The sequence below is a fragment of the Sodiomyces alkalinus genome, assembly GCF_003711515.1.
Source record: "Sodiomyces alkalinus F11 unplaced genomic scaffold SODALscaffold_3, whole genome shotgun sequence".
Taxonomy (NCBI): Eukaryota; Fungi; Ascomycota; class Sordariomycetes; order Glomerellales; family Plectosphaerellaceae; genus Sodiomyces; species Sodiomyces alkalinus.
Window position 1 is genome coordinate 1,315,018 of NW_021167081.1, and position 18,049 is coordinate 1,333,066.

Here is an 18,049-nt window from a genome sequence, read left to right on the forward strand (position 1 = left end):
CTCAATGCTTTCCCCCCCCTTCTCTTTCTCTTTTCTGATTTTTTTTGATGCAAGGCTTGCGACGCTTGTCTCTCGGTAGGGTGCGGGTGATGAGGAAGGATACGATGGGAAAGCGGCAGTTGTGTTTATCCGCGTCACGGTCAACACCCGATCTTGTGGTGTCTCCGGATTAGAGTCAAGGGGTTTCCATTGATTCCTCCCCATCACTTCCGAGCATGACGATGCCAAGGCTCTATGATCCTAAGTTCTACTTGGTGAGATTCGGTTAACGGAAGGGGTCTAGACGATTGGGACAGGAAGGATAAACAACAAGGGGGGTGGAGGGCGATCGCGTGTCGCTTTGTAGATAGCAAAGTGCTTTTACATATCGGCCGACCAACCTACTATGATTCTTCGTTTCTTTCGTCCTTCATTCTTGGTTTCGTATTATATTATTTTTAGTTGATGGATTGCTTCTTCGGACCACTGTCGCTCCTTGTTTGTTGCAATATTTACAGCAGGCAGAGAGCGTGGGATACCCAGCGACAGCGTACAAGTAGCTCTAAAGCCTTTACTATGACTGCATATGATAAAAGTAAATTGTTTCCCGTGGTGTTCTAGTTCCATCTGATGGCTTTCTCACTCACAAGAGGTGCTTCTTTCAGCTACGTGCCAGTGTGCCAGTGTGCCAGTGGAAGCCAGACTGGTGTCTGAAACCAGCTTCTGCATATCCATATTTGACCTTGCCGAGCTGGAAAGTTCTATTGTTACGCGTCTGTGAGTATGTTGGAACAGCTACCTTGGAGCGCCCATGCTATATGGATACATCTGGCAGTGTCTCGTTCTTTTACCAAAGTCTCATTAAATCTATAATGTTTCCAAGGAGTGGGATGGCATTATATAAGGCTACAACTATAAGACTCCTCAGATGGTATAAGCTAAATAGATCCCCCCCCCCCCCCCCCCCCCCCCCCCCCCCCCCCCCCCCTTCTCCCGCAGCATTTACTCGCACAAAGGCAAACACACAGACGATGGCCGCTATAGAACCACCATGGTGAACCATCCATACACAATTTGGGACATCTTTACCCCCTTGGCTCCAGCTTGGAGTCGGCGCTTCGACGATTTTCTCCGAGGCAGATACCCCGAACACCCCGGGACAGTCTGCCGGTGGTTACGTTCCATCTTAAGGGATCGAGGGCTCGGGCATCTCATAAGAAGCGATGACTCCTATTATGACGGGCGTCCTGAGCTTCCAGACTGGCAATCTTATACCAAGGAAGACATGGGTCGATTCTGGGATTCCTGGATGACGTGTTCCCTCCCGAAAGATCGGGAGCAACTCGTGTTGGATGACATGTGGCTATGCCTACAGGTATTTGAATTCGTTCTGCACTTTCCTTCGTTTTAACTCTTGTTTAGCTGGGGAGGTTTTCATGGTCTGACACGGCGTTGTTCTCTAAGGTTTGGAAAGCCCGCCGTGAACGCGATAGAGAGGTGAGTCGAGGAAGAAGAGGTGTGGGTGTGGAGGAGGGGGGGATATAATGATAAGAAAGCGAATGGCGGCGCTGATCGGATCCTCATCTTATAGCTCCTCCATCTCTACCTTTGTGTGACGAACTTGGTGGTCGTGGGGATCCTGGTTTGCCTGGACATTGATCCCAGAAGCGAGTGGCTGACGACGTTGCGCGTTCTTGTCTTGACAAACGGCGCACCCTGGGCATTCTGGGAACTCTTCATACGGCCGTTCCTGGACTTGTGCCTGCACCTCCATCGGACAGTGGAAGTGGAAGTAGTGGTGGACTGGGAGGGACTCTGGGAACTCTGGGATGACATATTGTTTCTCGCGTTCGCGATTGCGGTCTTCATCTGGAACCCACGCATACGTTACGGGAACCAACGTAGGATCATCGCCTAGATAAGACGTAGGTATTGGTAACTGCAGCCAAGGTGACATCCACATGATGTCGGGGGTTTTTTTTTCTCTCTCTTTTTTCCTCTTTTTCTTTTTTCCTTTTCTTTTTGAACTGGTAGGGGCTTCTACGGAGCCAGAGATGGCGCCGGTTAGGGGAGATAGAGAAGCGTATGAGACGAAAGAGAAACGTGAACAGCCGAGTCCCAGTCTCCGTAGAGGAGTGGTTTAACTAGGAGGAGCGTTGCTATGCATGTCGCATGCCATGGGGGACGGCCAAAGGCGTCTGGACAGGGCGGGACGGATAGGTCGGAGGAAGAAAAGAATGAAGCTCACTGCAGGGTTGTCAGCACCATCTGCTGCTCCTTGTTCTGGCTCCTCACCTGGCCCCGGAGCTGCGTGCCCCCTGTCCAGAGCTGAACCGTCCCCTGCGTTGACGAATTCGTTCCCGAAGAACGCAGTACATGCGAAGGCGGGCCTGGGTAGCAGATATCGGCATCTGCCGGAGCCGCAGGTCTCTTACTCAAAAGAGCACAGACAGGCAAAGGCCTGCGCCTCTGAACCGAGAGCTCGATGGCTACCTCCTCATCACCGCCCAATTTTCCATTTTCAAGAGAAGCCCCACTGGTCCTCTCTCTAATCATACTCAGCAAGGTAACCTTGGAGCTTCCAGAGCAAGAGCTGTAAGGGGATCGTCCGCCTCCTCCCAAGGACTAGCAGTGGGTTATGCCTGAAAAGCGGTGTCTTCAAAAGAATCGCTAAGTGGTCCTCACCCAACAGGCGGTCGAGGTTGTAGACGGGGAGTTTCTTCTCGTATTTGGCATCTGGAATATCCAGGGTTGCCAGTTGGTCTGGTGAGCCATCGTCCCTTGGGCCTTTCCCCCCCGCGGCGGACCCCCCTGTCGTAGTAGCGTCTTGCGTCTCATCTGACTGTGAGCGCCAGAGAACGCAGCCACGGTGGATCAAGTCCCGGTTGATGGCGTCCCAGCTGGAGCAAGGTGTCAGGTAGGATCTCTCATCGCTGCTACACAGCCCGGCGAAATACTCGAGCTGTTGGACGACCTGACGGCGCATGTTCTCCAGGACGACGAGGTGCATGTCGCGTCTCCAGACGAGACGCGGAATAATCCCGCTGCGTTTTAGGTTCGATCTCCGGACGATCATGGCGATGTGTTGCCCTCCCAGCGTGGACTCCTGGCGACTGGCACCGATAAGTTTCAACGCGTCCATTCGGGCAATTGCGTAGCCCCGCGGCGCCTTGGATACGGCGTGATTCTGCTCTCTCGGGGATACCTCAACGTTGCGTTCCACGGGGGATGGCGAAGGGCGGTCTCTCTCTGTTTGTGCCCCGGTTTCGGACGGATCCTCATGGGAAGTAGGCTCTGTTAAATCGCCCGGTATCCACCATGGATCACCCGTGGCCGGGTTTGCGACGACGTCAAACTCTTGCAAGAAGTATCGGGGCATTCCGACGTGGGTGATGGGGCAAGACCGCCACGGGGTTGCGAGTGCGTGTGCTGATGCGACAAATCAATATTGACGCTCGACAGAGAAGTGTGACTATGGTTGAATGTTCTCGGAAATGGTTAAGGAAGACGAACCGTACGGGTTCAAGAACAGTTTCTTGCGAAAACGACCACCGTCCTTCCCCTTGGTCTGTTTTGGTTTTGCCTTGGGCGTCTTGAAGCGCTCCTTGGCTTCCATCCAAGCGGGATCCATGACAGGAGAGATAGGGAGGTCGCCAACGGGGGTAGAGACGGTTTTTGTGTTTGAGTGGAGCTCGAGTTGGTTGCCATGTTCGTCGTCTTTGAGAGACTGGTTGATCCTGGCTGCTAGTTCAGCTCTTCGGTGCCCTCTGGCCTGGTTGTGGGCGTCGCCGTGTTGAATGCTGATAGCTCGGCATTGACATGGCTGGAGAGTAGTGCCCAGGCCTGGGACGGTCGTACGAAGTCGAGCACTTATCCTCATGGCTGTCTTAGGCATGCATGCTCCCATACATGCAGCTTGCTGGAGGTCGTAAAAGCAGGAGTATGGCACGGGAAGGGCGAGGGAGAACAATGCTGGAAAGGGAAAGGGGGTTCAGGGTTTGACGACGGACCTCGACGCCTCGTTCCCACTCGGAGCTGTCGCGCTGCAGGTACGTACCTATACGTACCCTGAAGCTCCTTCAAAGTGGGGATCCCCGTCCCCCAGAGACGTTGGCATGCGCTTTCTGTCGAGTGGCTTTAGCGTGTTTTCCTCAGGTACATACCTTACGTTAGGCTACATGTACACCGTGCAGGCGTCATAACTGTGGCGCAGCTGTGGCGTGAAGCTTGCAAACTCCCCAAAGTTGCTACGACCTTCAATCGCAGCAGTGTCAGCCCCCCCCCTTGTGCTGCCTCTTCCTCTTGCGCAACCATGAATCGTCAACGCTCTCTGACAAGAGTGCTGGGGAGAACCAGATGTCTCCCCAGGCAGTCGATCCGGACAATTTCCCACTTCCCCGGCTTTCCTGGCGGTCCCGGACCACAGCATCCGACTGCTTCCATTCCGATGCCATTTATCACTGAGGTCTCGGTTCGTCTTGATTTCCAAATCCCTCTGTGTCCTTTTTCTTGTTTGCATTCTGCTCGTATACTAACGAGATGCTGCGCAGTCTAGCGGCTGGAGGACATGTTAGTACAGATCACACGAGGCGATAATTATATCCCGTCCGATGCACATGGCTGACAATTGAACGATGCGCCCAGACGACATCTTCTCCAAACTTCTCCAGGTAGACCGCCTTGGCCATCCGTACCCTGAATCTGCGCTGTCGTCTCCTGGGAGCGCGGCTGTGAGGTCCCAGACACTGACGGGTGTTTCCAGGAGAGAATTGTTTGTCTCAATGGTGCCATCGACGACACAGTATCCGCGTCCATAGTGGCACAGCTGCTATGGCTGGAATCTGACGGGCCGGAGAAGCCCATCACGCTCTATATCAACTCCCCGGGAGGCTCAGTATCCTCAGGTATGCGTGCGCACAGGAACCATCAGGAACCATCAGGAACCATCAAGACGCGGGCACCCTGTTGAGTGGGGGTAGAGAAGAAGAAATAGCTGGACTGACGTGGGACATTACTGATCAGGGCTGGCCATCTACGACACAATGACATACATCAAGTCTCCGGTCTCGACGGTCTGCCTCGGCGCGGCGTCGTCCATGGCAGCTCTTCTCCTGACGGGAGGAGAAGCCGGAAAGCGATATGCGCTCCCGCACAGCTCCGTCATGATCCACCAACCGCTCGGGGGGACGCAAGGCCAGGCCTCCGACATCCTCATCTACGCCAACCAAATACAGAGAGTCCGGGCGAAGATCAACAAGATCATGCAGTACCACCTTAACAAGTCTGTCGGCCACGAAAGGTACGACATTGATCAGGTTAACGACATGATGGAGAGGGACAAGTACTTATCGGCAGAGGAGGCTAAGGAGATTGGGGTTATCGATGAGATCCTGACCCGGAGGACAGAGAAGGATGAGAAGGAGAAGGACGATGCGCATAAAACACGACCATAGGGAAGGGGCCTATTTCCTACATAGGGGATAAATCACAATTGAATGTCGAAGCACCTTCGAACTTTCATATACGAACGAAATAGAAATGGTCTGCACTTGATGGGGTTAGCAGAGTTGCCCTCTTGTTCTCTTGTCCTCACCAAAGCCGTTCTCACCGAGGGCGTTCAGCGGGGACCAGAGCTCCCACCGCGACACACCGACACGACCAATCATGAAGCTCCTATTTCAATGCGGGGGGACTTTTTTGGGGGGTCGAGGACGTGGTGGGGCCATAGTGTGGGCATAGTCCCTATATGTGGGCATGGGTCCCACACAAGGGTACTAGACCCACAGCATAGCTTATATACGCGGGTCAGGTGACGGGTTTACACACTATATCTTTAGCTAGCCATATATATATCCTAGATAGTTACTTAGCTAGCTATATATACACGTTCTCTATATATATTACTATAATCTGGTAGTAACTGGTCGTTTTTACGATCGTTAAAATGCCGCGTATCGCGACACTAATCTATAATAGATACCAGCTTCTTTTCGACCTCTAAATTCCCTTTTTAAGTTATTTCCACTCCTTTATATATAGCCGGAGGGCGTGCTCTACGCTTAATACTTACTACGTTATTATCAGAACCGCGCTAAACACTATATAGAGATCACGTAAGACGATTGATAGGTAATTCGCTTCGTTTTATAATAGAATAATGCTATAAATCTAGACCTATCCGACTACGAGATCCCTTACCCGATCGAGTGGGTTAAAGGATAAGTGGCTAGTATCCATAGACCACTTCGGACTTTTCGATATAAATTCATATAAATCTATATAAACCTCCCCTCTTCTGCTAACTAATTATAACCACCCACCCAGACTTATAACGTAACGTTAACATCTACACACACTACCCCGTATAATTCACTATATAACGCACTAATGCCCGTTACCCCGCTCGCCTAACGTATTACTACCCTTAATATCTAAGATACACCTATTCCGCTAGCACCCTAATCCTAAGCCTAAACCATATAGATAAATTGGTTCGGTAGAATAAGCCTTCTACCTCTACTACCCCTACTATAACGCGGATTATATAGATATCGAAACCCGCTATAAGACGATCCTCAAAGCCTCCCACCCTTACCAGACTCACCGTAACGGTTATATAATTCGGATCTATCACACAGTTAATAGACATTAAGTTCGGAACTATCGGCTAATTTGACCCGGGAGCCAGAGACCCAGACCGTTCGGGTATCATTACACAAGGTGGTAACCCGGTGTATATAGATGTTTACGCGTTTGCGGATCGACTACTTGAAATTCACGCCGATAAACTACAAGCCCTCCGGGATATATGGACTTAATGCCTTAAGGGAGATGCTTTGAAATAGTACTTATATCTCCTAACCTAACCGGATAGGAAGCTACTTAAATAAGCCGATATCCAGATAGTATACGAGAAACTGATCGAAGAATTTAAGCCTGATCGCTTAGAGGCACTCGCTTTCTGGTAGGGATCTAACTATACTATTATAGATATCGTAAAGGGTAATAGGATCGATGATTTTATATAAAAGATACCTTATGCCGTACGCGATGCCAATATAGGTGAAGTAGGCAGACTTAACGCTATTTATAATAAAATGGATAGACTCGTTTAAACGGTAATCCTGCCGCCGGTAGACGATACCACCCCGAACTATAGCTAGATTAGATTAAGAAGCGTAAAAATATACTCACTGCACTTGCTAGAGAGGGATATCGGCCACCTAACCGTTATAATATAGCCGCTGCCTAATAAAATAGACTAGGCTATTCTATATTTAACTGGTTACTATATACCGGTGGATAATTCCGATAGTAACCTAATATCATGCCGACTACTATATAAACTGGTAACTCTAATAGGTATAACACGATACCTAACACTATAACCGGACCCCGTCCCTAATAACCCACGTAAAAATAACTATTATAGGGAAGCTAGCCGTCGAATTACCGTAACTAATAGAGTAACTAGCCGAACACACGTAAGTCATAGCCTAACTACCGCTCGTAATAAAAGCTAACGGCTAAAGCTTATCAGGCTAATATAAATAAACCTAATAAATAATAGATATAATAAAACTAAATAATCGAGTATCACCCTATCGATAACGAACCACCTTAAGACATTAACTCCGAGGATATACCCGATGCCTACGATCGAGAATTTTATAAATAAGGTGATGACTAATAGCTTATTCTAGAGGACGAGGGAAGTAATAGAAATAATTATAATTATCACGTTATACCTGTAATACTAATAGTTCCCGTGATACCTCTTAACCAGCCCTAGTACCACTATTATCGAGAATTATTCCTAAGTAATAATAAATTATATAAACACGTTAAATAAGTCTACTAAGTCATATAAGTGCGTGAAATTATAGACTCGATAGTCACTTAACCACCTATACTATAGAATAATAACGTAGAAACACGCCCTTAGACCGAAACTCTAGTAAGACGGTCTACGGTTAACGCTGGCTACGATATAAGTATAGGTTACGGATTTAGATCCTACACCTACCTTAAGTATACTATTACTACCGATATAAAGGATAAGATTCTAATCTATACTAATATAGGCTATTCCGTGATACTTATCGACCGTATATTCCTCCGTAACGGCTACCCTAACCTTTAAATTAGATATCGCGCTATACCTATCACTATTCGTGGTATAGGCACCAATATATACACTACTAAAGAATACGTATTACTGCTATTCCGATTCAAAGGCATATATAACGAGTAGCCTATTATTATAATATTTATTAGAGAGGTATTAGTTATTAATAACCTTAAAGCTAACGTGCTCCTCGGCATAGATTATATAGTACCCGAGTAATTTAACATTCAAAATAGTATAAATATAATAATTATATATAACTATTAAGTCGAAATCCTAATACTTTATCAGTTACACACACGCCGTTAACGAATTAAGGTCGTTATATACGGCCCCGTTAAAATTCCCCTGTATTTAGCGAGGTTTGCTATAGTTAATTATAAAGCAACGGATTACTAAGATTATATATTCAAACCTATAGATCTACCCTAGCCGTTATAGACCTACACTATACTCTGTAACTCTAAGCTTTAATTAATCCTACTATAAAACTAAGCGGACGAAGTTTACTTTATAGAGTCGGGTATATACGTTAGCTATATAATATTGATCGACCGCGATTACTATGCTTAGATAGCCTATAACGCCGAAGCAGTAACGGGAACGGTATATAAAGGCGAGTCTCGTGATAGATAACTTTCTAATAAACCCCGCTATATTCTTTAAAACGCTACGCTAGACGAAACGGCTATATATAAACACGAAATAGGTGTTAGACTATATAAGTGCGAAGGATTAGAATAGCTTATCGATATAATCTCACACTATAAAGACGTCTTTACTGATAAGGGCTTCGTATACGTCCCCGAAGATTTATAAATACGGGTGAAATTTCGACCCGACTAGTATAACCGTATCCCTAAAAGATATCGAGTGTATCTAATAAACGTAGAGGACTAAATAGTGATCGATATAACTATTAATAAGCTGATTAAACACGGTAAAGCCTATAAAACTATACACGATATTTTATTTTCCTGGCTAGTATTCGTGGTATAGAATAAAATAGACGATTAATAGAAAAAGAAAGGCAGAATAGTCGTGGACGTACGACCCTTTAACGATACTGTTATGATAGACGTATACCCTATACGCATATAAGACGAGATCTTATAACACATCGTAGGCAAAAAATAGATTACTATACTCGATACTATAAGTTTCTACTATTAATAGCAAGTTTATCTAGATTATAGATAGGCCTTCACCGCTACCACGGTAAGGGGATAGTATATATTTAAATATCCTTTTATAGGCTTTAAGAATTCGAACGCCTATATTTAACGAATAATAGATAACCTACTCGAGGGTATAGCCGCTAAGACTTACTGCGACGATATCGTAGTAGCGAGTACCACCTTCGAAGAGCACCTATAAGACGTTCTAGAAGTCCTTTACCGTCTTTAGTACTTTAACCTATTTATAGGCGCTCGTAAATCGGTAGTAGCCTGTCTATTAGCTATCGTTCTCGGTAAGCTCGTGGACGTATAGAGCCTTTTAACGCCCGAAGAGAAACTTAAGGCTATCCGTATAATCGAATTCCCTAAAACCCTTAAGTAACTAGAGCACTGGATCGGCCTTATAATATCGCTTCGGCACCACGTTCCTAAATTCGCGATGCTTATAGAACTACTTGAAATATGTAAGGCGAATCTTATTAAATAATACCGCCGAACTAAAATATAATAGATATAGATATAATCCTAAGAAGGCCCGAAGCTAACGGCTAAACGTAATTCTAAACTAGCCCGAACCGCCTAGGCCCGATTAATTAATATTCTACTCCTGATAGGACGTGAGATATAAGCTTTCTACGTCGTGAAATAAACCCTTTACTAAAATATCATGTTAGCTATGTTTAACCTATACAATAAACTTTTTATCGATATAGACGTATTATATAACGGAATCGGCGTTTACGTCTATCACGTCGAGAAAAAAGCCCTAGAAAAGATACTTATAGACTTTATAAAAATGGCTTACCCGCCTCGGACCGCTATAAGACCTATCGCGTTTATTTTTCGAATACTACGCCCGATAGAAAAGAAGTACTAGGTAACCGAACTTAAGATCGTAGGCTTAGTATAGACGCTTTCTAAAATATCCTACTAGATTAAAAACACTAGAAATCTACCCGTTATTATTATCACCGACCACTAAGCGATTATTAATATAACACGTTAACTGGATATCGCTAATACTGTATCGAGAACGGGCGCTAATAAAAAGATTCTTAGGGCTATAGAATATATCTTATAATTCGAATTCTAAGTTATCTATAAACCCGGTAAAGACTATATAGTCCCTGATACGCTTAGTAGACTACCGGTAATACCCGATACCACGGAAACAGGATAAGGGTAACTCGACGAACTACTTTAGGATAGACCTAAACACGTATACCTTATATTACCACCTATACGATTATACCCACCTAATACCGAAGCCACTAAAGCTTACCTAAACGATATACGTGACGATATTAGAGTTTAAGTATAATTGCCTATTCAGGCACCTAAAGTAACGATATTACTTGTTTAGATATTACCCGAATTTAAACGTAAAATCCTGGAAGGCTATAATACTAACCTATTCTGGCGAAATATTATAGTAACCCTCTAATTAAACACAGAACTCGAGCTATATAACCGAGCTAAACTACTATTCCAATAGTAAACTAACGGCCTGCTTTAGTATATATCTAATAGCCTTCCCCGCCTCTATATCCCACGGACGTGTTAGCTTAATATCTTCACGATAATCCACCACGGAAACTACCTAGGATATGCTAAACTCGTAAAATTCCTACACTAATTTTATATCCACTAAGGCTATAAGGAATTCCGGCGATACCTTTTAACTTACCCGATATATAACATCTACTAGAAGCTATATTATAAACCTTATAAACCTTACGGTAGCCTCTAGCTTATTATTCCATTACTATACCCGTACTATATAGTTATTATCGACTTCGTGCTTGTACTGCCCGAATCGCCGGACGGATATAATTCGGCACTTATAAGCGTCGATAAGCATTTAAAAGAACTTCTTATAGTGCCCGGTACAACTAACTGGATAGCAGAATAATAGGCCGACGCTTATCTTAACACCCTACTCCGTAGTAACTAGGGTATACCTAAAATTATTATTAGCGATAGAGACCCTAAATTCCTGTCTAAATTCTGGCGATAACTCTGGAAAAGACTCGGTACTACGCTGCTTTATACTACCGTATACCATCCGTAAACTAATAGTTAAATAGAACGCGTTATATAAATCGTCGAATCCGTATTACGATTCTATATCGATATATTAGAATAACCCGAGATATAGGAAAAAGCATTACCTTAACTATAATTCGAGTATAATATAATAAGATCCAGCACTACTGGATATAGCCTAATAGAAATCGTTAAAGGCTTTATGCTAAATACTATTATAATAATACTAGCTAAGATAGAACTGCACGTACCTCCTATAACCAGGCTTAAAGCCGTAGATGCAATCGCAGAAGCGGCTATATCTATAAAACGATACTATAATCGCCGATACACGCCTAAGTTTTTTAATATTAAAGATAAAGTGTATATTAGGCTATATAAGGGATACTTAATTCCGGTATCTTATATAATATCCACTAAACTAGGCTAATAATACGCCAGTCTATTCGAGAGTACCGAACGAGTCGGCCGCCTTATATATAGACTTAAGCTTCCGGACTCGTGGAAGATACACGACGTTATATTAATCGACTACTTGGAGCCAGCTATATTTAACCCGTACGGCCGATATATTCCCCCGATTTAACCTGTTATGATAGAGATACTGCTAATCGAAAAGATTATTATAGAAAGATAATCTAAGACTCGCCGTAACTACTTAGTTCGTTTTGCAAACCTTCTAGCCGTATACGATTAATGGCTTTTACACGAAGCTATTATACGCTAATATAATAGAGTAGAGTTATTATGCGAATATAACACGGCTGCTAAATAGTAGTACTAATACTATTCGTGACACGGATAAGGTAAGAGCACTATTCGGTAATAACCACTGCTTTTACCTGCCTAAATAAGCCGACCCTTTCTAATATAAATATTTCTCCTTACCTTTAATAAACTCTTCTCTTAATTTATCCCCCTTACCTTACTAATAACTTATATAGTATATCTCCCCTTTCTCTTCCACTTAGTAACGTTTACCGTTCTCTGTATTAATCCCTTTTCCCTACCTATCTCCTACTACTATATATTTCTAATATAACACCCTAAATATAACGAAAATATATAATAATTTCCCCCCCTAGGATACGATAGAGGAAACCGATACTCTCGGCCTCCTAACTAAACCCCTCTAAGTCGAGACGCCCGATACCTATAATAATAGTTAAGATTAGGCTACTAAAAACGATAGTTAGTATTAGGCTACTAAAAACGATCCTAATAACGAGAAATAAGAATAGTTTACCTAAACCGCGGACGACTATAATACGCCTACTAAGAAACGTAAACGCGCTGCTAAGAAAATAATCACCCCCCGTAAAAAAAGTGACACTTAATTAACTGATAAGATAGCTAAGCTCTATAACGATAACCTTATTAAAATTATCTAGTGCAGGGAACTTATTCTCTAGACCTAGGGTATACACGAAGACTGGCTCGATAATGCTATAGTTAGGGAACGCCTGAACTAGATTAAGAACCGCGTAAACTTAGATAAGGATAGTCCCTGGCGTTACGTAATGCTATAAGTTAACGATACTAAAATAATACGAGCACGTAATAATAAGTGGAGCGTATCTAATATGCCTGGAGTTACTCGTCTTACCCATATACTGGATACTAAACCTTATACTCCGGAACCAGAGTATATTTAGGCTATTATAAATACTATCATACGCACCTTAAAGATCCCTAAGAGATTTATAGGTAACGATAAATACCTATAAATTATAATTAAGTTACTCCCTTACTTTATACGCCAGCTATAATAGTATAATATCCCTGCCCGAAAAGACGCCAAAGTCGCTCCTACTTAACCTAGCTAAGCTAGTATTAACCTAACCGACGCGTAGACCGTACTAAACTATATATAGGACTAGCTTAGCACTCTCGCGGCGGATCTTACCTAAGTAGAACTCCGCTACGATAATACTGCTAACTAACTTAACTAACTATTCGCGGATATAACGGAGATTAAAAATCGTATAACCGTACTATAGTTTAACGAACTTACTGATAAGATAACGAAAGCGAAGAATCTGCTATAAAAGATGCTTAATAGGTTTAATATTAAATACTGATCTAAGACGTTATATAACGACGAGGACGTTATTTAATTCGAGAGGGGGCAGACTATAGGCATAGGTCCTATATAAGGGTACTAGACCTATATAGCATAGCTTATATACGCTGGTTAGGTGACAGGTTTATATACTATATCTTTAGCTAGCCATATATATATCCTAGATAGTCACTTAGCTAGCTATATATACACGTTCTCTATGCATATTGCCACAGACATTCATTCATTCGGAGCTGCCCCCAGTAATTTTTCTGCACCAGCGCCGACATCGCAATGCCCAAGTTGACATTATTATTAACTGCTGGCTTCATTCAGTCCCTGTGACTTCACCACCTTCACCACTTCTCTCCGACATCCACGACCTCTCTACCCCTGTCAGTTGACTCATACAGGGCTGAATTTACCACCATAAAGATCGCCATGCTTTGAGTCTCGTCCAATTGTTATTTTCGTTCATTTCCCTCCAACTCTTCCCTCTAGAAGAAGCCAATTCCTTCGATTCCTCCGATTCCTCCGCCTCGTGCCCACGATGCTGTCCCAGTCAGCAATTCGCGGCCTTAGGTCGCCCGCCCTTCGAGCGTCGTGCTCGAGAACTTGGTCGTCCAACTATGCGTAAGAAAGCCCTTCTCGAACCCCTGCTTTCTTCGACCATTTGCACCCGACTAACATGTTTTCTTCTTCTTCCCCCCTCCCAGTCGCTCTCTCTCTACCACGGCGTCCAGGCGCGCCGACGAGCAGCTGAACAAGGTGTCGGCCACCATCACCCAACCCAAGTCCCAGGGCGCCTCTCAGGCTATGCTTTACGCCACCGGCCTCAGCGAACAAGACATGAACAAGGCCCAGGTGGGCATCTCCTCCGTCTGGTACGAGGGTAACCCCTGCAACATGCACTTGCTCGACCTGTCGGCCATCGTCCGCGAGTCCGTCGCCAGGGCCGGCCTGATTCCCTACCGATTCAATACTATCGGCGTCTCCGACGGCATCAGCATGGGTACCAAGGGCATGAGGTACTCCCTCCAGAGCCGTGAGATCATTGCCGACAGCATCGAGACGGTCATGAACGGTCAATGGTACGACGCCAACATCTCCCTCCCCGGCTGCGACAAGAACATGCCCGGTGTGGCCATCGCCATGGGCCGCGTCAACCGCCCCAGCATCATGGTCTACGGCGGCACCATCAAGCCCGGCTGCAGCATGAGGGGGGACCCCATCGACATCGTGTCCGCCTTCCAGGCCTACGGTCAGTACATCACCGGCGAGATCACCGAGGAGCAGCGCTTCGACATCATCCGCAACGCCTGTCCCGGCGGTGGTGCCTGCGGCGGCATGTACACGGCCAACACCATGGCCACGGCCATCGAGACCCTCGGCCTCACCCTGCCGGGCAGCAGCAGCAGCCCTGCCGAGGACCCGAGCAAGAAGGCCGAGTGCGAGAGTGTGGGAGGAGCCATCAGGAATCTTCTCAAGGAGGACATCCGGCCGCGCGACATTTTGACTCGCCAGGCCTTTGAGGACGCCATCATCGTCGTCAACATCCTGGGCGGCAGCACCAACGCCGTCCTGCACTTGATCGCCATGGCCGATGCCGCTGACGTCAAGCTCACTGTCGACGACTTCCAGGCCGTCTCGGACCGGACGCCCTTCCTCGCCGATCTCAAGCCCTCCGGCAAGTACGTCATGGCCGATCTCCACGAGATCGGCGGCACGCCCGCCCTGCTCAAGTTCCTCCTGAAGGAAGGCCTGCTCGACGGCTCCCGTATCACCGTCACCGGCAAGACCCTCGCGCAGAACGTCGACGCCTACCCGGACTTCCCTGCTAACCAGGACATCATCCGCCCCCTGAGCAACCCCATCAAGCCGTCGGGCCACATCCAGATCCTGCGCGGCCAGCTCGCCGCCGGCGGTTCCGTGGGCAAGATCACGGGCAAGGAAGGCCTGCGCTTCGAGGGCAAGGCGCGCGTGTACGACGCCGAGGACGACTTCATCGCGTCGCTCGAGCGCGGCGAGATCAAGAAGGGCGAGAAGACCGTCGTCATCATCCGGTACGAGGGGCCCAAGGGCGGCCCGGGCATGCCGGAGATGCTCAAGCCCAGCTCCGCCATCATGGGCGCCGGCCTCGGCCAGGACGTGGCCCTGCTGACGGACGGCCGCTTCTCCGGCGGCAGCCACGGCTTCCTGATCGGCCACATTGTCCCCGAGGCCATGGAGGGTGGTCCCATCGCCTTGGTGCAGGACGGTGACACCATCGTGATCGACGCCGAGAAGCGCGTCATCGACACCAATGTGTCGGAGGAGGAGATGAGCAAGCGGAGGGCGGCTTGGACTGCGCCGCCGCTCAAGTACGCCAAGGGCACGTTGAAGAAGTACGCGAGCCTGGTCACCGACGCCAGCTCGGGATGCGTGACGGACGGGAAGATATAGAGGGGCGATGATAAGAAGAGTGTGATATAATACCATTGTTCGGATGTGGAAAATATGTACCTTATTTTTGATCAATGGAGTTTCAGTTTGTTTCTTTTCCCTGTCTCAGAACATGACCTGGCAGGATTGGGATGTGTTTCTAACATACAGATACAAACAGACTTATATGCCTTACATCGGAGTGTGTACTTGAAGCCGCTGCCCTGAACGCAATAACTTGTTATTGCCCTCTGTTGTTTGCTCTGGGTGATCTTGAGGTTAGAAGAAGAAGAAAAAGTTCCATACTACCGCCAACTCCTAGCAATGCAAAACAGCAGTGATGAGGATAAAGCCGGACGAAAGATGACCCCTCGCTGAAAGTGATGCATGTCGTTTTCATCATTTCGTATCATCTCATCAATTTATGCATTTTTTTTTTTCCGTTGGAAAAAACATTCTCGCTCACTTTCCGCCCCCAAATGCCCACATAACGATTCTCTCTTCCAGCCTCAATCCGTGCCCTTCGTAGGTCATCCTGGCTCATTTCCGTCCATTCCACGCATCGATAAAGGCAGTCTTGTCCTTCAACGTCAAGCCGACGCGCTTATTCCGGCCCAACCGCGCAAGGGCATCCGCAATCTTGTCAAGAACAAGCTGCTCGTCATGAGAAACGGGGGCATAGTCGGCGTCGTCTTGCGGATGATTACTATCACTGCCACCGTTGCCGTCGCCGTCGCCGTCGCCGTCGCCGTCGCCGCCCATCTTGTATCTTTGCGCCCCCTTCTGCGTTTCCCTGGCCGAAGACGCGGCGTCGGTGCCACCCCGCGACGTGTTGTAGACACTCTCCGCGATCCTAACGCGGACGCACGTACTAGGCCGGGAGAGGAGATCCCACAAAAAGCTGAACCAGCGGCCGGGGACCGGCGTGGTGACGTCGGCGGGCGTGTAGCGGAGCGAGACGGGGAAGATGGGGGTGTCGGGCGCCGCGCCGAGGAGGGACGGCGTGAAGGGCAGCACGGCCTTGCCGTTGGTCGGGGACGCCTCGGGGAAGACGACGATGACGCGGTCCGGGTGGCGGGCGACGAGGGCGCCGAGGTCGACCAGGTTGGTGCGGGGCGCCGGGCGCAGACGGACGGGGGCCAGGCTGGCGGCGACGGCGCCGAAGAGGGAGAGGGGCTCGACCTGCCGGGTGGACGGGTAGGAGCGCGTGAAGACGGGATCGAAGATGGCGGCCAGGTAGAGGGTGTCGATCGGGGAGGTGAAGGTGGCGGCGATGACGGAGCCCGGGTGCGGGACGCGGTTGCGGGGCTGCTCGGCGAGGGTGCCGCGGCGCACGCCGTCGAGCTGGAGGTCGACCCACCAGATCCCCGGGACGAGCATGATCGACCAGAGGCAGGCCTTGCGCACCACGGCGGGGAGCGGCAGGTGGTGGAGGAAGAGCGCATAGGTCAGGGCGATGGTGAGGAACATGGGCAGGCGGAGGAAGAAGATGGTCAGGTGCGTGAGGAGCGCGAGGCGGGACCGGGGCGTCTTCACGGGGATGAAGGGCGCGATGCCCGACCCTCGGTCGCGAAACTGGCTGTACTTTTCCATCCCTCTGGTCGTCGCAGGCCGATGGCTAAAGAATCGCGTATAATGGTCCGAGAGGGGATAGTCGACGGAAAGGTATCACGAACTTCACGAACTTAGGCAGAAGAACGAGAGGAAGCTGGTTATGGAAAGCTATCAGACCACTAACTCGAGACCAATGAACATGGAGAGCTTTCGTCTCGTTTGCTCGAGTAAGTGGTTAGCTGATCCGGTAGTTAGAGAGTCGACTTCATCTGATTTCAGACGTAATTTTGGTCTTTTGGCGGTAAAAGGTAAGGTTGAGGTAGGGGAAGCCAACTGACGATACTGACAGTTTTCGTCCCCAAGGCCTCGTAAATTACTCATCAAGGCGGTGGGGCTAACGGTTTGACATGTGAATGAAGAGCGAGCTTGGTGGGGACTTCTTAGGGTACCGTACGTTGTACAACGTATGTACAACGTGCCTGGGTGACCTTTGAGCCTCAGGCAGCACTTTCGAAGCCATGTTACTTTGCATGTACCTTGTAATGTGTCCTTCACCGTTGCCCAGACAACAAGCACGGACCATTATGCGCCAACCATAAACATTCGTTATGTCCATGTCCATATCCAACGCCAGATTACAAGCGCGTAACACACACAGTGAGGACCACGCCCCCTCTATCG

The 18,049-nt window shown here is 47.7% G+C and overlaps 6 protein-coding genes across 6 annotated transcripts; 3 read left to right on the plus strand and 3 right to left on the minus strand.

The window, feature by feature from the left end:
* Positions 1 to 1,920: 1,920 nt before the first annotated feature.
* SODALDRAFT_332023 (hypothetical protein) lies at positions 1,921 to 2,338 on the plus strand. The gene is made up of 2 exons (XM_028611600.1): positions 1,921 to 2,226; positions 2,275 to 2,338. The coding sequence occupies exon 1, from the start codon at positions 1,941 to 1,943 to the stop codon at positions 2,121 to 2,123; it is 183 nt and encodes a 60-aa protein (XP_028467689.1). The 5' UTR covers positions 1,921 to 1,940; the 3' UTR covers positions 2,124 to 2,226; positions 2,275 to 2,338.
* An 81-nt stretch (positions 2,339 to 2,419) lies between these two features.
* SODALDRAFT_140603 (hypothetical protein) lies at positions 2,420 to 3,656 on the minus strand. Its single transcript, XM_028606784.1, has 2 exons — positions 3,498 to 3,656; positions 2,420 to 3,408 (listed from the first exon to the last, which is right to left on the minus strand). Exon 2 carries the CDS (start codon positions 3,356 to 3,358, stop codon positions 2,528 to 2,530), a length of 831 nt encoding a protein of 276 aa, XP_028467690.1. The 5' UTR covers positions 3,359 to 3,408; positions 3,498 to 3,656; the 3' UTR covers positions 2,420 to 2,527.
* On the minus strand, positions 3,493 to 3,940 carry SODALDRAFT_349989 (hypothetical protein; the record flags this gene model as incomplete). Its single annotated transcript, XM_028613451.1, has 1 exon — positions 3,493 to 3,940. A coding segment is annotated over exon 1 (393 nt), but the record flags the coding sequence as incomplete, so codon positions are not given.
* A 463-nt stretch (positions 3,941 to 4,403) lies between these two features.
* SODALDRAFT_140648 (ATP-dependent Clp protease proteolytic subunit) lies at positions 4,404 to 5,826 on the plus strand. The gene is made up of 4 exons (XM_028606785.1): positions 4,404 to 4,450; positions 4,554 to 4,649; positions 4,742 to 4,883; positions 5,002 to 5,826. The coding sequence occupies exons 2-4, from the start codon at positions 4,614 to 4,616 to the stop codon at positions 5,430 to 5,432; spliced, it is 609 nt and encodes a 202-aa protein (XP_028467692.1). The 5' UTR covers positions 4,404 to 4,450; positions 4,554 to 4,613; the 3' UTR covers positions 5,433 to 5,826.
* Positions 5,827 to 13,674: 7,848 nt separating this feature from the next.
* SODALDRAFT_309487 (dihydroxy-acid dehydratase) lies at positions 13,675 to 16,057 on the plus strand. Its single transcript, XM_028609109.1, has 2 exons — positions 13,675 to 14,026; positions 14,110 to 16,057. Exons 1-2 carry the CDS (start codon positions 13,944 to 13,946, stop codon positions 15,833 to 15,835), a joined length of 1,809 nt encoding a protein of 602 aa, XP_028467693.1. The 5' UTR covers positions 13,675 to 13,943; the 3' UTR covers positions 15,836 to 16,057.
* A 297-nt stretch (positions 16,058 to 16,354) lies between these two features.
* On the minus strand, positions 16,355 to 17,537 carry SODALDRAFT_309489 (hypothetical protein; the record flags this gene model as incomplete). The annotated part of the gene is made up of 2 exons (XM_028609110.1): positions 16,620 to 17,537; positions 16,355 to 16,520 (listed from the first exon to the last, which is right to left on the minus strand). Exons 1-2 carry the CDS (start codon positions 17,405 to 17,407, stop codon positions 16,355 to 16,357), a joined length of 954 nt encoding a protein of 317 aa, XP_028467694.1. The 5' UTR covers positions 17,408 to 17,537.
* Between the last annotated feature and the right edge of the window lie 512 nt (positions 17,538 to 18,049).